General features: G+C 50.8%; 1 protein-coding gene across 1 annotated transcript; it reads right to left on the reverse strand.

Annotated features, from left to right (window-relative positions):
• Positions 1-3,058: 3,058 nt before the first annotated feature.
• Positions 3,059-17,843, reverse strand: SLC5A6 (solute carrier family 5 member 6). Its single transcript, XM_082851982.1, has 17 exons — positions 17,729-17,843; positions 17,489-17,555; positions 13,243-13,787; positions 12,851-12,916; positions 12,472-12,523; positions 12,045-12,112; positions 11,560-11,714; positions 11,044-11,184; positions 10,719-10,848; positions 10,113-10,201; positions 9,589-9,701; positions 9,179-9,246; positions 8,683-8,769; positions 8,353-8,534; positions 8,034-8,137; positions 7,672-7,787; positions 3,059-7,276 (listed from the first exon to the last, which is right to left on the reverse strand). Exons 3-17 carry the CDS (start codon positions 13,633-13,635, stop codon positions 7,124-7,126), a joined length of 1,917 nt encoding a protein of 638 aa, XP_082708108.1. The 5' UTR covers positions 13,636-13,787; positions 17,489-17,555; positions 17,729-17,843; the 3' UTR covers positions 3,059-7,123.
• Between the last annotated feature and the right edge of the window lie 387 nt (positions 17,844-18,230).

Raw genomic sequence — 18,230 nt, forward strand, 5'->3', positions numbered from 1 at the left:
AGAGGACACCTAGAATCTACACCGAACTGGCACTCAGTACCAGCACAGGCCCATTGAGCCCCACTAGCCTCTCAGTACTCCTCAGGTGTTCTGGTGAACTCTCCTCATATCTGGATCTCATTGTTTTTAAGTGATCATCCTAAAAATGTTATTCAAGCTGTTTTTACTTAAGACTTGGAGTCTTAAGGGGTACCAGTACATGTCCTAAGTAGGGACCTAGGGGAATCTGGGCCATAGGCTTAGGAAAAATACAGGTGGCTGGGTTTTTGTTAAATTTGGCTTAAGTTGAAAAAAAAAGGTCAGTGTATGATCCGAACAAACCATTTGCTAGTGAAATGAGAGACAATTATTCATCTCCTAAGAACAAGGGACATTTGCTTCTCTGGCCACAAGGGGTCCTCAGGTGACTGAGAACCCAGCAGAAGTATCTGAGGATCAATCCTCGTGACTGCAGTGGCCCTTCGGAGGAGCCCCACTACAACCGTTAAGTAAATACTGGTACATCAGTCCTTTGATATCCTTGAGGTGACCACCCAATTCTTTGAGGAATTAAAACCAGCTGTTTTAATTCCTCAGTCAGCTGAGAGCCCTGACTATAAGACCTCTCCCTATTCCCCAAGGAGTGCACAGTTCCTGAGGCGCTAGCCTGCTATGTTAAGCCACCCTTTCTTTCTCTTCCAAAACCATGTCTCCGTATCTCATTTCAGCATCAGTGTACAGGGAGCCAATATTTTGGCATCAGTATTGTCAAAATTAGTTTGTAAAAGATCTGTATATAATCGACCTAAAGGAAATTAGGTGCTTATATAAATACTCTGAAACATAAATGAAACTAACCCAAATGAATTTCAGGATCACATGACTTAGGATTAATTTTTAATGAATGAAAACAAGTTTAAGTTTGTTGGTTTAATTAATACAGACATGTCTTTAGAGTCATCAACATTAAGTATAATACTTTTATTGTACCTAAGTTTACTAGAAGTCAAATAAGATCTTATTATTCCTGTTACAAAATTTGTCTGCAAGAAAAATAACTTGATATGATGAAATTTTTAAGTTAAATGTAAGTGAGATAAGAGGTTTTTAGGTGAACTCTTTAGGAATAATTATGTTTTATTGTGTTTCTACTCAAAAATAGTTTCCACTGAACTGGGTAAGAAATTAGAGAATTTTAATGGAAAACCTGATGGCTTCATAAAACTGTCAACAGAAGATTAAGATCCAGAATTAGTCACGTAGGACTGAGTGAACTGATGGATATGGTTGTAATTTGGCAAGGGGAGGGGTGCCTGAAATATCGCTGGTTTTTAATCTGTGTTTTCCAGATATAAAGAAACCCTTCCCCTCAAGCTAAGTATGACTTACAGAAATTTAATGAATTATAACTTTGTAAGTAGAATTGAAACATTTATCTTTTCTCCACCTGCTCCTTCCAGAAACTAGAAATTCTTAGGTTCCCAAAAGCCTTATCAGGTGAATATGAAGACCACCTCCTGCTGGTTGCAGGAATTTCAAGATATTTCGGGACCTTGAGAAGAAAGGAATCTACCCACATCTATAGATATCTCTGGCAGAATCTGATGGCAAGCCCTTGATGTGGCTTTCCTAGCCTTGAGAGACCTTTTTTGTTGTTGTTGTTGTTGTTGTTTTGCGGTACACGGGCCTCTCACTGTTGTGGCCTTTCCTGTTGCAGAGCACAGGCTCCGGACGCGCAGGCTCAGCGGCTATGGCTCACGGGCCCGTCCGCTCCACGGCATGTGGGATCTTCCCAGACCGGGGCACGAACCCGTGTCCCCTGCATCGGCAGGCGGACTCTCAACCACTGCGCCACCGGGGAAGCTCCATGCTGTTCCCTTTTAAGTATATCTTTTATAATAGCGAAAGCTGGATTTCTTTCCTTATTGCCAAATGTATAAATCTATGACTTTGTTTTCCTTCCATATATTCATAAATATTGAGATGAGTGATACTCTTGGACTTATTTTCACCACGTTATTCAGCATTTTTATTTAGAAAAATCCCCTCCCCCCCTCCACCTATGCTTGGAATAATCAGCGTTTTTTTGTTCCATTTGATTTTTTGCTTTAACGGTATGGGAGTGATATATCATATTTCTTTTATTCTATTAGTTATCTTTAAATGTATAACTCATACTTTAATTTTTCTATTATCCAGTGTTGGTCTACATCCTGTTCTCTAAAAAACAGAAAAGAGAATCTTAGTTCAATTAGCTTAGAGAATCTTAGCTCCTGGATTTTAGTTCCAGATTATATTAATTGTTTGAAAAATAATCCCTGCTTATTTAGATGTAACAATAAATGTTATTGGTTAATTTGGTCATCATTCTCTCTAACAGTTGACGTCTGTTGACTTTATGTTCCCTTGTATATCTGAAAATGTCTTTATTTCATGCTCCATTTGTATTATGTTTTGATTAAGTGTAAAATTCTGGGTTGGTAAACATGTTTCTCAGACAATAAATCCAAAGAGTTTATTGCTCGGGAGCTAGAACCTCTGCCAATGGCTTAGTGAACACACAGGAATGGTTGGAAGGATTATTCTCCAACTGGCAAAAATAGTTAAATGGACCAAAGACCCCACCCACCCACCACCACCAGCCCTGCCATGAAGTCATCTGTTTTCTGCTTTGTCAGATGACGGGGAGCCAAGGCTGGCTGTTGGGACTGGAGGGTGATAGCCCTTTTGCTTCTCACAGGAAGAGGAACAGCCAGAAATGGCTTCTCAGAGGACATGACCGCTTTAGGAAAATAGAAAATGCATGGAGGCCTTGGAATTCTGGGACCATTGGTGGTGGGAAGTGGGAAAGAAACCCATTCCCCGTCTGAAAGCTGGGAAGGAAGCCTAGCACTACAGTGTTTTTAGCGGATTGCAACACATCAGTAGATCATACATGAAATTGTGTATTTCCTACTAACAAGAACATTATCCTACATAACCACAACAGAAGCATCAAAGTCAGGAAGTTAATGTTACTTCCATCTAATACTCAGATCCTATTTAATTTTCAGCTATGGTCCCAATAATTACAAGCCAGTTATTTTATAGAATGTCTCTCAATTTTATTTTGTCTGATGTTTTCTTATGATTAGATTCAGGTTATACATTTCTGACAAGAGAATCACAGAAGTGATTACATGTTCTTCCCTTTGCATCTTATCAGGTGATGCATGACTGATTTATCCCATTACAGATGATGTTTATTTTGATCACTTAAGATGGTGTCTGCCAGGCTTCTCCACTAGTTGTTTTTCCCTTGTAATTAAGTATTTTGTGCAGAGAGAAGTATTTGAAACTATATAAATATACCATACCTTATCTAATTTCCAACTTACTACTTTTATCAGTATGAATTCATGATTTCCTTTTTTCATTCAATAGCTTATAATCCATTACTATTATTTTAATGCTCAGAATGTTCCAGATTTGGCTAGTGAGGGTCCCTTCAAGCTAACTTCTGTGTCCTTTGATATGATCTTATCTTTCCTTGATAAGTTCTTTGCTTTCTGGTACAAGATGTTCCAGTCCTATCTTGTACTTTGGTCCCAGCCCTAGAATCAACTATTTCTCCAAGAAGCCTTGGGTTTTTGTTGTTGTTTTAGTGGAAAGTGGTATTTAGAATCCAAGATCTAGGCACAAAACACTTATTGCTATCACACTTCTGCTCCCAAACCCTCAGTGGACAGAGCTACTTCCCTCCCCGTTTATTTCTATATTTACGTAGATCTGTTGAAAACCATGAACACATGCGAATATCCCTTTCTCCGATCCACCACCAGAGTTCATTCTTGCTTTCTCCCTTTCCATGCATGTAACACCCTTCTCCACTAGTGAGAAACGTGGCTCAGGTTATTCCTAATATACTTATTTGATTAATCTCTCAGCATGCAGTCAAAGCCCCAACACTCTCGCATATATGCCCTCCTCATCCTACTCTGGCTCTGAGACTGTAATGGGCTGGCCCCTGTGTAGACGTCTTCATCCCCCCACCACTGGCTGCCTCTATGGCAAGTGACCCCCTCACCCTACTTGGACTGCCACCTGATGACAGATCTTCCTCCTGTATAGATGCCCTCCTCACTGCACTCGCACTCTAACAGCCCAGGGTGAGCTGCTTGCATGTGTTGCTCGCACCTGTAGATGCCTTCTTCATTCTTTTTTTTTGGCCGCACAGCATGTAGGATCTTAGTTCCCCGACTAGGGATCGAACCCGCATCCCCTGCCTTGGAAGCACGGAATCTAAACCTCTGGACTGCCAGGGAAGTCCCGCCGCCTTCACACACACACACACAGGCTCGGACAAGCCATGCTGAGCCACCTACCTTGTGGATGCACTCCTCATGCTGACACCCCACGTCAAGCTGCCCCCCCTCTTAGGCTCCCACCTCACTCACTCCAGCTGACAACTCGCACGTCTTTTCTCCTGTGAGGGATCCTTTCTCTTTCTCCAACCCCACACCAGGCTCCCGACCCCCCATGGACACTCTCCTCATCCAGCTTGGGCTCTGGCATTCAAGCTGGGCCACTCCTGTGCATGGCCTCCCTCCTTTCACTTGTGCTCTGACACCTAGCCCCCAGCATGAGTGCCTACCTTGCTCTGCTCCACATAATGGCTTAAGGACTGAATTATTCAAGGAGGGAAGGAAAAAGGAGAGCTCCAGAAATATTAGCTATACCCACAGACACTTTTTCATGAAATGTTTTAGTAACACAACGCAATATATCAGTATACTGGGTCATGCTGTGAAATACATTCTTACTGTGGGTCTCAAGAAAGGTTTGAAGGCCACTGACTTAGAAAGATTCTAGAACGATGGTACAGTAGCACCCCATTTAGTACATCGTTGTTCTCTGGACTGCTATCTCAGGAGAGACCCTGTCACCTGTGTGAGCACCCTATCAAAAAGGACACTGCTTCCAGGCAAGAGATGTGACTTTGGTGGGCTAATGGGAGTCACAGACCCGGGTTCTAGCTCTGCTTCAACCCTTCACTAGGCAAGCAATCCAGTTACCTTATACATTAAATATGCAGATGATATGGAACGTACTTCTCTCCTGAAGTATAAAATTAGGTAGCACATGAAAAGTGCTTTGAAAACTACAATAATTATCACAATAACTGGCATTTAAGGAATGCATCAGTCCTTTACACACAATATAATTTTGAATCTTTAACTGTGACATTCACACCTAATAGATGAAGTAACTGAAGTCAGTATTTGAACCCAGGTCTGTCCATTGGACTCCACCCTCAATCATTAAATGGTACTTTTAAAACTCTGCATGAAGATGAAAGTTACTGCGTTAGAGACAAAGGAACATCTATGTTCTGTTACAGAGTTTGAATTATATGGAGAATGAATGTTTTTTACCATTCCCCTTAAATATAATTCTTGTAAGTTCTGAGTCCTGTAGGGTCTCCCCTTTTTCTATGTAAATATAGCCAAAATGCAAGAATTTGAGACAAAAAGGGGCAACTCAAAGGCCAACGGTGGCACCTGGTGCAGAGTCCCTGGGTGGCACAGTCATTTCCTCAGCTCTAAGATGGCAGCCAAGGTAAGGCCCTTGAATGAAGTGGGTGATGGATAAATATGTTGAAGAATGAATAAATGAGAGCCCGGCTAGGTCTACAACGCTAGCAGCTGGCTGGGGTGGGGATGTGGGCTGAGCAGTGGCCCTCAGCCCCAAGGTGGGGGGCTGTCAAGAGGAGGGCAGACCTCAGGGCAGAGTCAACCTGGCATTTTCTGGGACTGGCCATGGATGTGTGTGGGACTAAGTCTCTGCTGAGGGGCCTGGAGAGCTTTCCCAGAGCTGCTTCTGGGCAGTTGGATGGGGCCAAGCAGAGCTAGAGACCAGGTGTGGGTGGACATGAGCAAAGTGTTCTTCACAAGACCATTAAAATCCACCTCGAATGTTCTATTTTTAAAAGCCAAACAGCAGCATTCTTCCTCCTGCCCCAAAGGGAACATTCCCAGAGCAGCAGTGACTGTACTGGTCGAGGACATGGTGGGTGGGACAGGGAACAGACTGAGCCACAGGGGAAGAGAAGCAGCAGAGGGAAAGTGTGCATCTTCCACCCCATAAGCACAATGCTACCCCCTGTAGACACATCAGCCACAGAGACCAGAAACCTCACCAAGCCATCACTGGTCCCCTGTGCCTCTCTCCTCAGCAGAGGAAGACCTGTGCATGGGAAGAGGGGCTCTTTATCTTTGCCAGGGATAGCACTAAGGTGGACAAGAGCAGGTGCAGACAGTACAGAAGCCCAAATTCTAGCCCAATAGCAGTTTTTACTCCCTAGGAACAAAGAAATGTGGGGAAGAAACTCCAAAAGGAAACAGCATGAATGACCAAATGCCACTAGGGTGGCGTGGCTCAGGAGTCAGGCGGACGGCACGCTCCACAGTGGACCTGGTCATGCCCTAGTTTCTTAAATTAACACCTTCCCCGTCTCCAAGTACCCATTACAGAGGTGGAGGGTGGGGCAGCGAGGGAAAGGGAAAGCTTCCCTACTCTACACGAGGGAGATGAATATACCTGTATGCTCCGAGACACCTCTCAGGGACACCAAAACCTCCCTCTCAAGAATGGAGGTAGACAGATAATGAGAGGGGCCTGGGTATCACAGACAACCTGAAAGTAGTGCCACAGGGGCCCTCTGTGGCTGACAGAACGTGTGCTCCAAGGGGACTGCGAGGGAAGCAACAGCTGGCCGACGCAGCTGAGTTTTACGGGGAGATGGTCAATCTTGACAAAGTGGGTCCAGCACTGCTATTTCTATTCACTTCAAAGGAGCCTGATGATGCGGAATTAGAAGCCATTATCCTTTTGTCAGAGGATTCACCTCTATCCCTTTCTCTGGCAAAATCCTACCCTCTGCAAGCCTGGTTCTCTAGAGAACAGACTGGCAAGGAACAAGGAAAAACCCTGTCCTACTCTCACACCTCCCGTGACATGACAGCTTCTACTGCAGCACAAACTCCCAAGAACAAGGCCCTGTGGTGCGGGCGAGGTCATCCAGTCCTTGACCACCCCTGAGGATCACCAAGGAACTCATTCCTGTGCCACAGGGTGGTCTCTGGGGCTGGGTCCCGAGTCCAGATCACAGTGAGGTCTCCTGAACGATGAAGGTGGGGCTGATCCCCTGGTGGGCTGGGCCTTCCTCAGGCACATCCACGGCCTCCTTGTCTCTGCTGCCCCTCAGCATCCCGTTGCTCACCTTCTCCGGAAACACAGCCGTGTCCACAGAGAGATCCTGGGGAACACAGAGCAAAGGGAGTGGGTGGGGTGAACGTGAGGCAAAGGGAGGTGAAGGAACCTCCCCTTTCTCTTGCAGGAAAGGTGACCCTGCTTTGATCCTGGCTAGAAAGAAGGCCAACGAGGAGCAGGCCCGGGGATGAGCACGGGGCTGGGAGGACGGAGACGAAAGGCCAGTAGCTGCGGCCTCTCGGGGCCGAGACCCTTCTGCCCACCAAGCCCCCGCTCCCCTGTGGGAAGGAGCCAGGCAGCTGCTGCGGGACAGTCCAGCTCAGGTCGATCAGCAGAGAAAGGGGGGCTGGGAGGAGAAAGAAAAGGGAGGCACAGGAACCCAGGAGGCCCGGCAGTAGCCTGAGAGGGAAGGGAGGGGCGATCTGACAACAGACGTGCTACCTGGCTGTGGGTTCTGCAGTGAAGTCGCTTCTGACAGGACATGGGCAGGAGGGCAACGAGTTTCGGCAACACTGGGTAAATGGTCCGAGGGTTCAGGGTCCGGCCCCGCATTCCGCCTTAAGACAAAGCGCTCCTGAGGCTCCTACTGTGTAACCAGGTCACTCCCGCGGCCCCCTGCTCACCCCCTTCTCTCAGGACTCTAAACCCCCAGTCCCCGCCCACCTCCTTGAGCTCCACCAAGAAGCGTGACTGTTCCAGGCACCCAGGAGCCCAGGATTCCCTGAGCTCCAGACTCCAGACCCCTGAGTGCCCTCCCTCAGCTGGTCCTTGTTTCCCTGTGCCCCCATGCCACAGCCCCTCACCACTGAGCAGACTGACAGCCAGGCCCACCACAATGACCGTGGTGGAGTTGTGAGCGCTGTACCATAAATACGACAGGGAATAGAGCCGCTGTAGCCCTGTGGGTCTGGGGAGAGCAGAGGGTGAGGACAATTAGCAATTCAGTGACAGGCATTCCACAGGCACCTGGCTCCACCCTCCTACACGGTCCTAGAATCCTGGGACCCAACACCCGACAGCTGGCCCAAGTCCTCTGGTGGCCATCCCTTAGCAAGGCCCCTGGAAAACCCCTCAGAAATGAGCTGTTCTCCGCAAGGAGAAAGAGAGTGAGCTCTGACTCACTTGGAGATAGTAGTCGAGGGCATCAGTGTGGCCATGGTGACAGCAGTCAGATTGCTGGGCAGGGAAAAGCTGGACCCATTAGAGGGAGTGGGCGCTCTGCCAGAGCCCAGGCTGGTCACTGTGCTCCCAATGCCGATCCAGAAGGCCATGATCAGTCCAGCCAACAGGCCCACGATGGCACCCTGCCCAGAGAAACGGCACACTCTCTTGTCTCAATGCCAGCCCCACCAAACCTTCGCGTAAGTTCCCAGCAGTCACGGCGAGAGCCCTGCCAAGTCGTTCCCCAGGTCCACCCCCGCACATGACCGTGGAGCCAGATGGGTCACTCACAGGAGGATTGGCACAAGGAAAGAACATCCCAAGGCAGAAGAGTCCGAGCAGCGGGCCCCCAACCATACCGAAGATGCTGATTGCTGCCTGCGGAGGACAGGGTTGAGACAAAGCAAAGAACACTCAGGCTCAGAGATCCCCAGTCTCACCAGCGTGGCACCGCTACCACCACTGCCTCAGAGCCCTACCTGTCAGATCTGTCCATCTGTTCTACCTGGAATCATCAGAACGCAGGATTCCAGAGGGCAGAAATGGTTAAGGGAATGTGCTCGGGGTTCTCCTGAGGCCGATCCTTAGATATCTCTCAGCCAACAATGACCCTGGGGCTTCTGGCTACTTGAGACTCTGTTCACAGCTAAAGGGAGCTCATCAAAGGGGAATCTCTGACACCTGCCCCTATGTCATTCCTTTCACAATAGCTGTCTTCTTCAATTTCTGGTTTCAATCAGCTCCTTTTCTCCCTTAAAAATTGCTTTCTTCCCTCCATAGTCATTACCTGCAGCACAGGTCCCATCTGGGAGGAAATATAGGCCATTCCCAGACAAAGCAGTCCATAGCCAAAGGCTGGGGAAAAAGAAAGGAGGAAACAAGCAGATGTGAGTTAACACAATAAAACAGGGAAAAGCAGAGCAAAGCTCCTTCCCCAGCCCAACTACTACCTCTGTGTCCCTGGAAACAGGGCACATTACCTCAGGCCCCACCTCCAGGTCTCTCCCACCCCGTCCTCACTCTTCTGTGACTCAGAGACCTCCCCAGGAAATTCCCTGACATGTAAACAAGGTTGGTGCTTCATTGGGCAAGTGCTGAGCCCAGGCTAAAACCGGTGCTTCAAAGCAGATGGACAACAGTTCTTAGGGTGTGTCTTAGAAAGAACAAGGCTGAAGAGATGAGGAAGCATAATCCCACCGATGATTCTGGAAAGCATGGTGGCCCGGACTTCAGAGAAATGAGGGAACCAGGGTCGAATCAAGTCTTCCATTGTAACAGTTGCCAGTGAATTAAAAGCAGAGGATATGGTGCTGAAAGAAGAAAGAGAAAGACAAGTCCAGAAGCTGAGAAACGCAAAACAAGGGACCCCACTGAGGGACTAGCACCCTGAAGGCAGGCAAGGACGTGTGCAGCCCAAACACCATCCTGACAGTTGGCAGAAGAGGAAGAGGCCTGGGAGGCAGGGACACCTGGCCTTCTCTGAGTGGGGTACAGGTTTGGTTCAAGTAGATCAATTCCTGGTATCATAAAAGAATCCTTCACCAAAAAGGGGACTCTCCCAGGAGAGGATACACTCTGTCCCACACAGATGAGCTGCCCCTTGTCATTCACACATGAACGAACACAATGAGAGACTCAGAGGGACCCCCACTCCACCCATCACCTTGTACCAAGGAGGGGCCAGCTGTGTCTAGCCTGATGGAAAAGGTCAAAGAGTGTACCTTAGGGAGCCACTGAAGAGGCAGGCAACAAAGAGCCCAGGCAGGCCTGGCAGGCCTCTCAGGAGATCCATCACAAAGTACAGGACGAACTGCAGGCGGAGCAGAAATGCACAGCTCTCCTCAGAGAAGCCCATCCCCAGGGCACACCGCCCTTCCCCTGCTTATGTCAGGCAGCGTCTGGAGACTGCGTGCTTTAGGAAGGGGGGGCCAGGCACTGAGGGCAAGCCCACAGTAAGTGGTGAGAAAGCAGGCTCTGGAGAGAGAAGGACACAGCCCACAGCCCAGCTCTGCCCCAGTGAGTGGTGTGGCTTGAGCATGCTGGCCGCCCCGCTGTGCGTCCTTTTCTCCTCTGTAAAATGAGGCTGTCGGGAGGCTCCCCACAGAGCAGGTGGTGCAGAGCGGTGAGTCAGTGAAGGTAGGTCCCCGCCTCAGTAGGGTGGGCACTGTGATTAGCTGGGGGCTGGGATCCTCACATGCTGGACTGTAGATTTCCAGAACAAGAAGGACCTTCCATCCATTTCCCACCCAGGGTGGGAGTCCCTCCTGCAGCCACCCAGACACTCCCCTTGGGGGGGTCCAGGAGGGGGGTCAGGGAGGCCTTCTCACCTGGTCAGGGGCTGCTTGAGTCTGCTGGGTGCTCATGGGATACTCCTGGTAGTAGGCGAACATGACCAGGCCAATGAGGCAGCCCATGCAGAGGACCACCTGCTGGCAAGGGAAGACGGCGTAGCAGGAGCTGCAAAAGAGGCCAGTGCCAAGCAGGGAGACGGTGCTAGCAGGCACGTCCCCAAGCCCCAGAAAGCAACTCCACGTCCTGCCCAATGGGTGCGCATGCGCTCCAGCATCCTGTCCCATCCCAACTGCCTCAGTGGAGCCGGGGCCCACACTTCCCCCGGCCTGTGCTCCCCGGTCTTCCTGGCCCTGCACTCACAGCACTGCAGCCTTCTCCGTGCGGGAACTGAGGTAGCGCTGCACCTGAGCCTGGTTCACTCCATACAAGGAGAGCATCATGAAGACACCCCCGAAGGCCAGCGTCCAGAAAGTGTGCCGCACAAAAGGGTCCGGATCCAGCCTGCCAGAGACACCAACATGTCACTGTTGCCCCAGAGACTCAGCCTTCCCCGCCCTCCTACAACAGGGGGCAGGGCAGAGAGATGGCTGCCAGGGCGAAGCTGGACTCAAGACAGGGCAGCAGGTTGGGTGGGGAGGGGGTGGCTCCATCCCTCCAACCATAGCCTCATCCCAGGTGCTAAAAACATCCTGACACTCAACCACCGGCCAGAACGCTGTGCTCACCCATCTCCACAGTGCCAGCCTCCCACTGGCCTCAGTGCTGCACTTCAACTTCCACAGCTTGCCCTCTGCTTACTACAGCCCTAAGCGCAGGCTCTAGATGGGCTCAGCTGTCAGGCACTATAGACCCCAGCCGGGGAAGGGGTGTACTTACTCGATTCCAGAGATCAGGCCATGCTGGGAAGCCACATCCCACACGTGCCCCAAACCGCCCACCTTGGCCGACCCCACAATGATAACCACCAGCTGCCCTAGGAACATCACCAGGGTCTGGAACACATCTGTCCAGATGACTGCCTTCAGTCCACCCTGCAGGGAAAAGACAGCACACCTGCCACAGCTGTCTACGAAGCCACACCACCAGCGAGGGCACCAGACAGCCGCCAGCGGTGTATAGCTGCTGAGATTCTGCCGACGTCACTCCCAGCCCACCCCCACCTTCATCCCCCCCCTCCACCATAAGCCCATCCCATCTCCTACATCCCATTTCACAGCACCCTAGAAGGTCATGCCCTCTCCTCACCTATATTCTTATCTCATCTACCACCCACCTATTGATCTTATGCCATCTTTTCCCTTTCCTCCCATCTCCCCCCCAATTTCACCTCTTCTCCCTCCCCTAAGACTAACTGCGCTTACCAGAGCAGTGTAGACGGTACAGACAATGCCTAGGGTCAGCACTGACAGCCAGAGATCAAAGCCAGTCACTGTAAACAGATAAAAGTCACATTCCTGACTCCCGAGGAGGGTTTCCCAGCAGAGAAGCCAGAGAAGCCTTGGTAAGATATGAAACATTTAGTCATTAAGGATGCTATAAATCATTTACCACAATGGAAAAAAAAAGTTTGCAAAGCTCCACCAAAAGGTGTTGATTAACCAATTCAGATGGGGCCTGGTAATGTTTGATTAGCTTTCCACCTCTAGTAGAGACCAGCCAAGGGCCCAGGCAGTGAAATAATACCCTGGTCAAGGTTGGATTCTTTTCTGCACACTCTCCTCTACCTGCCCCTCCCAAAGGTTCTTCCCAGCCTGCTGTGGCTGGGAGTCAGGGGCTGTGACTCCTCACCTGCATTGAGGGCCAGTGATGGTGCATATAGGACAACCCCCATGTAGATTACCTGTCGGGTATGGAAAAGAGAATGTGAGGGGAAGAGGAGATGAGGGTGGGCAGAGAGAGGAGGAAAGATGGACCTCAGCTCCAATATCCCAATGGCCTCCCTTCACCTAGGCTCACCCCCCTCTCCCTTCTTCCAAAGTTTGGCTTGCTGCCACCATAGTATCTGCGCCGGAACTGGAAGGAATGGGAAGCAGGATGCCTCTGGGGGCTAGCAGGAATTTCAATCTTGCTAGTCTGAGAGCAAGGAAGGCTCCAGCTGCCTCAGCAAGCCTAAGTCCAGTTCCCCCTACCATGCATCAGGCTCAATTTCTATCCTCATTCCACTTACCATCTGGAAGATGAAGGTCACGGTCCCACAAACCCGCACAGCTTTATTGAACCGGAGCTCCAGGTACTAGGTAGGAGTAGATTTTTTTTTTTTATAAAAAGGTATTTCTCTCCACTCCACCCCCAACAATTCACACACAACTTCCCTCAAGAAACCTAGGAGCAGAGGAAATATCCAACTCGTATCCACTCTGGGCCCCACTCAGCACAGCACCCTTCTTCTCCCCCAACTCCCACCCCACCCAACTTCAACCAGAGAGAACTTATAAACACACAATGTATTCCCTGTCACTCTCATCAGGCAAAGGAGATCCAGGGGCCCAGATCCCTAGGTGCCCTGTTCCTCCTCTCCACCCCTGACTCTGGGGGTCCTATGTGCTCCTCCCTACCTACCTCGTAGGCACTGGTGAGATGCAGGCGGTAGAAGATTGGGATGAAGACATGTGCTGGGATCAGCAGCCCCAGGAAATAGGAGCAGCCCAGGAACCAATACTGTGTCCCAAATCGGTAGATCTCGGACGGCACACCCAGGATGGCCACGGCTGACTGGAAGGTGGCCAGCAAGGACAGCGCCACAGGAAAGCAGCCCATTTTGCGGTCCGCCAACAGCAACTGGCCGATGGTATGTCGCCCCCAGCCACGATAGGCATGGTAGAGCCCAATGGCAAGGGAGAGGACCAGCAGCAGGACAAAGACCACATAGTCCACCAGGGAGAAGGTGGATGTGACCATGTTGGTGTCTGAGGCTGGGGGGAGGGGAGCGGAGGTGCTCACCGCCACACTCATACCCTCTCTGTGTCTGTGACCTGCAACCACTTGCTGCTCCTGGGCTCTGGGCTGCCCCTTGGCTGGGCAGTGGCAGGCAAGTGGCTACAATCTGACTCCCAGCCACCGTCTCACCGTCCTCCTCCACCACCAAGTGACATTGTCCGGGTGAGCTGCAAAGAAAGCGGCTCTTAGTCAGGCCTACCCTGCCTTCATGGCCACCCACCCTTGGGCCTGTGCATCCCACACCCATCAGATTTGGGCCAGCCAGCTCCGTGGCAGCCCTTGAAGGTGTGGAGATACTGATATGGGTTTGGTAGGGCAGAGAGGGGAGGGAGGAAGCAGCAGACTGAGATGGCCAGGAGACAACTACTTGGCCAAGTCCTTTTTGGGTGTGCACAGCTGTGAAACTTAAGAACCTTCTTAGGTCTCCACCCTAGCAGTGAAAGAAAAATCAACTCTAGCCCATGGTTCTTCTCAGAATTCCCTGCCCCCACCTGCAGGCACAGACCCAGTCATTACAATGTACTAAGCCAGCAGAGCCCAGCCTGGCGCCACAAGCCAGCCGGGAGGAAGAAACAGAGACGAATGACAGCATGGCCTCCTCCACTCTCCCAGCCTCAGTACCTGCACCCCCGTGACCCTCAGTGTCACCGTCCGAACAGCAGCCCTTCTCAACACTGATCACCGGGGAGGCCACCTCCACGGCAGCGCCAAATTCCATTTCAGGCAACCCCAGGCCAACCACTCTGTTCTCCCAACACTACTTAATAAGGCCGGCCACCCACCTCTCAGCTCCTCCACCTATGACACCACAGTCAGTAGGAGATCCAGGAAGAGTGGTGCCTTTCAAAAGTGAGACAGGGGCCTCCCTGGTGGCGCAGTGGTTGAGAGTCCGCCTGCCGATGCAGGGGACACGAGTTCGTGCCCCGGTCCGGGAGGATCCCACGTGCCGCGGAGCGGCTGGGCCCGTGAGCCATGGCCGCTGGGCCTGCGCATCCGGAGCCTGTGCTCCACAGCGGGAGGGGCGGCGGCAGTGAGAGGCCCACGTACCGCAAAACAAAACAACAACAACAACAACAGCAACAAAAGTGAGACGGCAACATGTTGGAGCCAGGGTTTCACAGTTACAATTACAGGGGCACTTTGGAAACAAGCAAAGCAGCCAGGGAGCTGCGGGCAAGAGAAAGTCAGGGAACGTGGTCCTTCCCTCGGGCGCAGACACCCACCTCAAGAAGCAATCCCTGCTCTGAATCAAAGCTGCCTGGAGAAGCTGTGTGTCTGCAGCTGGGCAGAGGCTGAGGATCTGGTCTGTAAGTGGCTGAGGTGAGGTGAGGAACTGGGAGTAGAGGGAAGCTCGGCAGCTATTTGTTCTGGACCCTTCAGGGAACCAATCGCTGTGGACCAAATGGCCCTATCACCCTACAGCCCCCAAACTCCAGCTCGGCCCTAGAGGCTCCAGAATGGGGAGCAGGGAGCTCACATTCAATAGCATTCTTAGATGGATTAGGCTTTCACTGTAAGTCACACTTGGCACTGTGTGCAAGGGGGAACTAGAAAAGAGTTGCTGAGAGATGGGAAAGGTGCTTTTCTAACTCCTGCACAAGAAATACTAATCCTCAAAGAATATACCTACATTATCCTCAGAACAAGGACCAAATCACAGTATGTCAAAACTTAAAGGAATCTTAAGAGATCACTATTGCAACCCCCTCATTTACCAACAAACACACTGAGGCCCATGAATTTAGATAACCTAATACGATGTTAGTTAACATTTTTTGAACACCTGTCATATAATCCAGCAGTGTGTTATGTACTTTATAAACGTTAACAATAATAAATAAGTAACCATACCTACCACTTTCAAAACACCATGTCTCAGGTTCTGTACTTTATATGACACTCTCTAGTTCCTTAGGGTTATACAGCATGATATAAAACAAGGGAGAAAAAACAATGCTGTCAGTAGGTATGACAGCTAATTCACCAGGAGCCCCTCCTTCACTGCTCCCAGAACAAGGGCTGGAGCAGAGTGTTAATTGCTGTCAGTCACTCCTGAAGCAAAGATTAAATTTCAACTAATCTAGAGAGAGATGAATATAAACTATGTCTTTTGTCCTTGTCCACTAGGAGAAAGATCAGCCTAGCTGTCTTCGGCTCTCCTACACTGTGTTCTTGGACAGATGTTGCCTGGCTGGCGAGATATGACCTCATGCAAACCAGTCCTGAACTCTGAACCTCCTGGAGCCAATGGAGAGGAAATCAGAGTTGGCAACTCTTGAATCACATGTTCTACTGAGTCACAAATGTTAGTCCCCAGAACAATGTTCCCAACAGGCCACTCGGGTTGAACCTAAAGAGGCCCTGGGCCTTTGTGCATTGCAACACCTTGAGTTTTCTCACTCCTCTTTGGCAAGTTTTTATTACTGTGAAAGTGGTGACGGGAACTACCAGAGACTAAGGGGAGAAAAGATGCCTGCTGTGTGCACATAACACTGTGTAGAGGTAAAGTGTTAATGATACGGCTAGGCAGGTGGTTGGAGAAAGGAAAAAGGTCCAAGTATAGACAGGAAAACAGATGTACAGAAATGGAGACCCTCTACTGCTGGGGTAAGCTGGCAGGGTTCCTGTGGATTCTATTTGCATGAGATACAGAGAACTCTCTTGGATGGCTGAAGAGAGGGCCAGGCAAGACAGGAAAAACCTGACCCAGAAACAAAGGCTTCATTAGACATGATTCTAAGAACAGGATAGTGGCCTTCTAAAACTGCTACAGTGGGGACTTCCCTGGTGGTCCAGTGGTAAGACTGTGCTTCCACTGCAGGGGGCATGGGTTGGATCCCAGGTCAGGGAACTAAGATCCCACGTGCCGTGTGGCGTGGCCAAACAACCACAACAGCAACACAGCAACAACCGTATACTGATCTAAACCCCATGGATTTGCATAAGAGGGGAGCCAAAAGTAAGAGATAACTTGTTTCACTAAAACTCTAACACACAGGGCACAAACAGCGGGCTGTGGGACTCTTTTAAAAAGTCCAAGATACACACAGACAAGAAAAAGAATCATCCTTCACCACCCTAACTCCACTCTCACTTTGGTCACAAAGTGAATTGATTTGACTCCTGCAAAAGGCAAAGGTGCCACTGAAGGATAAACCTTCCCAAAAAGATGCCTTCAAAATCCATCTTGTGGACTTCCCTGGCGGCGCAGTGGTTAAGAATCCGCCTGCCAATGCAGGGGATGCGGGTTCGAGCCCTAGGCCAATAAGATCCCACGTGCCACGGAGCCACGAAGCCCGTGCACCACAACTACTGAGCCTGTGCTCTAGAGCCCACGCGCCACAACTACCGAGCCCACGCGCCACAACTACTGAAGCCCGTGTGCCTACAGCCCGTGCTCCGCAATAAGAGAAGCCACTGCAATGAGAGGCCCCTGCTCTCCGCAACTAGAGAAAGCCTGCGCGCAGCAACAAAGACCCAATGCAGCCAAAAGTAAATAAAATAAAATAAATTAATTTTAAAAAATTGCATAGCTCCCAAGGAAATTACTAAAAAAAAAAAATGTCTTTGTGCCTGGAATTCCTCAAGCTCTGAAAGGCTTTAGGGGCTCTCATTAAAATGCTAGTAACTACTAATGCCTTAGAAAATGTGCCAGCCCTCTGAAGGTAAATCCTTTCAGGAGATTCCAGACACCTGGGGGTAGGTGGAAGGGAAGCCAGGCTACTGAAGACGAGCTTTGGTTAGCTTTGATGAGCTTCTTCTAACCCTAACCAAAGCCAACACTCAGTCCCTCCCGGCACGGGGCTCGCTTGGCGCCCTTCGGTCAGGGCGCCGGGCCACCACGGGACAGCGCTCGTCTTTCCCTTACCTCCGTGGCCCAGCCAAGGCTAAGACGGTCCCGTGGTTCTTCCCGAAATCTGCATCGCTCCCTTTTTCTGGGAAGGCAAAGAAATGAGGAGTTAGGGAAGCATCTATCCCGCCCCTACCTCCTCGCCAGAACACAGGACGCCACGTGGTTTCAGGACTGAGCTGAAGGAGACAGGGTGCTCCGGCTCGTCCCTTCCCGACAGGGTTTGCCCTTCGCCCTTCGCTCCTCCATCACCCTTACCCTCTTTATTTCCTGGCTTCTCTCCTTCCCTCCACACGCGAGGCGGCAGGACTACTACCACCTCGTCGCCGGCACCTCCGATCTTCCCGGGCCCCCACTCTAGGGGCCGGCCCATTCCGCCCCTCACCTCTCCGCTCCTCCCCTCCCCTCCCCTCCTCGTCCCTTCCCACCCTGACGCCACTCTCCCGAGCCTCTGTGCTCCGGCCCACCCCCTGTCGGCCCGCCCCAGTCCGGCCCACCTGCCGGGTCTCCACACGTGGGTCCGGCAGCCGCCTGAGAGCCGGCCCCGCAGCGCCAAACCGGGTGACAGCGGGGTCCCGCCCCCTGCCCGCCCACGTCGCCGCGCCGCCATGTTTACTGAGGGCAAATGGATTAAGCCCCAGCCGCTACGGATACGCGACTCCGGCTCCAAGCGCAAGGAACACGGGGCTGAGGGAGCAGTGACGGGGAGGCCTTAGCTTAAGGGGGAAAAGGAGAAGGGGGTGGTCAGTCCCCCGCGAAC

Source organism: Leucopleurus acutus (genome assembly GCF_964270905.1).
Source record: "Leucopleurus acutus genome assembly, chromosome: 12".
Lineage (NCBI taxonomy): Eukaryota > Metazoa > Chordata > Mammalia > Artiodactyla > Delphinidae > Leucopleurus > Leucopleurus acutus.

Bases quoted from the DNA above. Each gene is read 5' to 3' on its own strand.
- SLC5A6 (XM_082851982.1), bottom strand. From the start codon at position 13,635: ATGAGTGTGGCGGTGAGCACCTCCGCTCCCCTCCCCCCAGCCTCAGAC. The intron at 10,849-11,043 runs GTGAGTGCAGGG...CCTCTTTTGCAG, and splicing joins ACGGAGAAGGCTGCAGTGCT to CTCCTGCTACGCCGTCTTCC. The intron at 8,535-8,682 runs GTGAGTGACCCA...TTCTCTGGGCAG, and splicing joins TTCCTTGTGCCAATCCTCCT to GGTGCCATCGTGGGCCTGTT.